The 2,500-nt window shown below is 31.2% G+C and overlaps 1 protein-coding gene across 1 annotated transcript in view; it reads left to right on the top strand.

The window, feature by feature from the left end:
* Positions 1–547, top strand: part of FOXL1 (forkhead box L1) — a 1,275-nt gene extending 728 nt beyond the window's left edge. The window contains exon 1 of the mRNA XM_053719165.1: positions 1–547. This exon is cut by the window's left edge and continues 728 nt beyond it. Within this exon, the coding sequence (XP_053575140.1) occupies positions 1–547 (547 nt within the window).
* Positions 548–2,500: the final 1,953 nt, after the last annotated feature.

Genomic DNA, 2,500 nt, shown 5'->3' with positions numbered 1-2,500 from the left:
TGCCACTTGCAGACCTGGTCCAGATTTACCAGGTTGCCCAGCTTCCCTTTTTTTGTCTGTCCCAATGCCGGCTCAAAAAGACCCTTTGTCTCCCAGTAACGAAATGAAGAGCATGGATAAGGATTGTGATCAGAGAGGAAATGGGTACAAACATCCCAAAACTTCAGAAGATTTACATTTGCCACAAGTATCTCAATCTAGCATTAAAGTGGTGGATCTATCTAACTCCACAGGAGCTGAGCAATCTTCTCCCCAAACTCCTAAAAGCTTTAGTATAGACAGCATCCTCTCTAACAGAAGAAACCAAGCAGTCAAAGAAAATGGTCTCTCTGAGGCCACTGTATACCCCGGAATATCGAAGGTGCCTAGGGATAGCATACCATCAGCCTATAGGTGCAGGTCTATCTTCCCAAATGCAAATATTGCTCCTGTCTTCAATGCTTCCCTAATGATAGATTCTCAGGTGCAGGGACGATTTTACCAAATTGGGGTTCCTATTTTATCATACTTCCCTATAGCTCTTACAGATGCCACATTTTCACAGTAAATCATATATAACTGTATTACTTTCCCAGCATATTACTTTATTTTTGTATAATAGGTTAGTGGGACCAAATTTCCCAAGCTGACGTTATTTTGACAGTTGAAAATGCAAAGCTTTCCTTGGATGGCTCATGAATATATATTTTTGTAAAGAACTATTATTTCATTTAACAGTTACTCTCATTTGATCGATATTATGCTTTTTATAAACATCCTTTTAATTCTAATGTATTTTCACTTTATTCAGAACAGCTCGATAACGAACAATAAATACATTTATAGGAATCTACAATTGATATTTTCCCTGAATTACAGTCCCTGAATTAGTTTGTGTTTGCTTTAAATCAGACAAGCTATAAGACACAAATGATCATTTTTTATTGTGTAATTTGCGTGTTCTTAAATCATTGTGTATAAAATAGATTTTCCATTTTATTATACCAATCCATTACGGTTAATTTAAAAAAAATAATAATAATATTTTTTTTTTAAGAAACTGGTTAAAACTACACAAATGTATAGCAATTAAATTGATGATTTTCATTATTTGAATTTATGTCATAATCCTTTTGTATTAATTTAAACAATCAATAAAAGCGCTTAAATCATTTAATAAATATCATTTCACACATCAATGAACTAAAATGAATTGTTTTTATTCTGTATTAGTACTTTTGTTTTTATATATTACTATCAAAATAACGTTGGACACAATGAAAATAGAGGTGCCAACAGGTACAGCAAATAGAAGATATATAGAATTCTTGCTAAAAACAGGGGTTTCAGCACTACAAGTGTTAATATGAGTCTGTCTGGGAAGTCCTAACCTCTCCCACAGAGCCCCCACTGTCTGGGGTCACTTTAGAACTAAGACATTAGAGCTGTAGGTTTGAAGTTCAAAAATAAAAAAATAAATCACACACACGCACAAAAATACAAAACCCAAATATATTTTCGTGCAGGATGTGGGAAAAAATAAGTATTATCTGATGTAATATGACCTCGATAATAGGAAGAGGCTATAATTCTGAAATAACATATAACATTTCCAAACTGTATCTTTTTACATTATCACAGATTGTTAATAATCTGTCTGCTGTCTATGTATCTAAATTTGAATCTTGTTACATGATTCACTGAGTGAATCTATCATCTATTTATCTATCTATCTATCGATCTATCTATTTATCTATCTATCATCTATCTATCATCTATCATCATCTATCTAATTATCTATCATCTATCTATCTATCTATATATCTATCTATCTATCTATCATCTATCTATCTATCTATCTATCTATCTATCTATCATCTATCTATTATCTATCATCTATCTATCTATCTATCTATCTATCTATCTATCTATCTATCTATCTATCTATCTATCTATCAATCTATCTATCTATCTATCTATCTGTCTGCCTATCTGTCTTTCTAATCTAATTAAATTGTTTGCATGGGTTATCGTTTGAAACTGAGGAACATATAAATCTGAATTCACATGCCCAACCGTGGTTTTGAAGAACTACACCACATATCAGATTTTTTTATTGCAAATAATATCTGCTAAGATTTATTTCACGATTTTTACAGCTCTAAATTAGTCGTGTCATGTGAATGAGTTCAGTCTCTGTATACATATCCTGAATTTGTTTAAGATCAAGTTTCTACTAAATTATATTTCCCTTTTTCTATTCAGGAAGTGTGTTGAATTGTAGCTGTAAAATATTTAGTGACATATTTATAGGGGAATTACACTGGTTTACATACTACACAGTTGTTATCTTAAATTTGAAATAATTTGCTACAAATGTTTGTTTATGAAAAAGGCAACTTTTTATTCTCAGAAAATGAACAATTAATAAATTGGTATAATAATATTGGCAATGCTTGACTATAATACAAAATGCTATATCTTAGATACCATAATGAGAATTTTAAAAAATGAAATTGCT

The sequence above is a fragment of the Bombina bombina genome, chromosome 1, assembly GCF_027579735.1.
Source record: "Bombina bombina isolate aBomBom1 chromosome 1, aBomBom1.pri, whole genome shotgun sequence".
NCBI lineage: Eukaryota > Metazoa > Chordata > Amphibia > Anura > Bombinatoridae > Bombina > Bombina bombina.
This window is presented reverse-complemented; position numbering and strand designations above follow the sequence as displayed.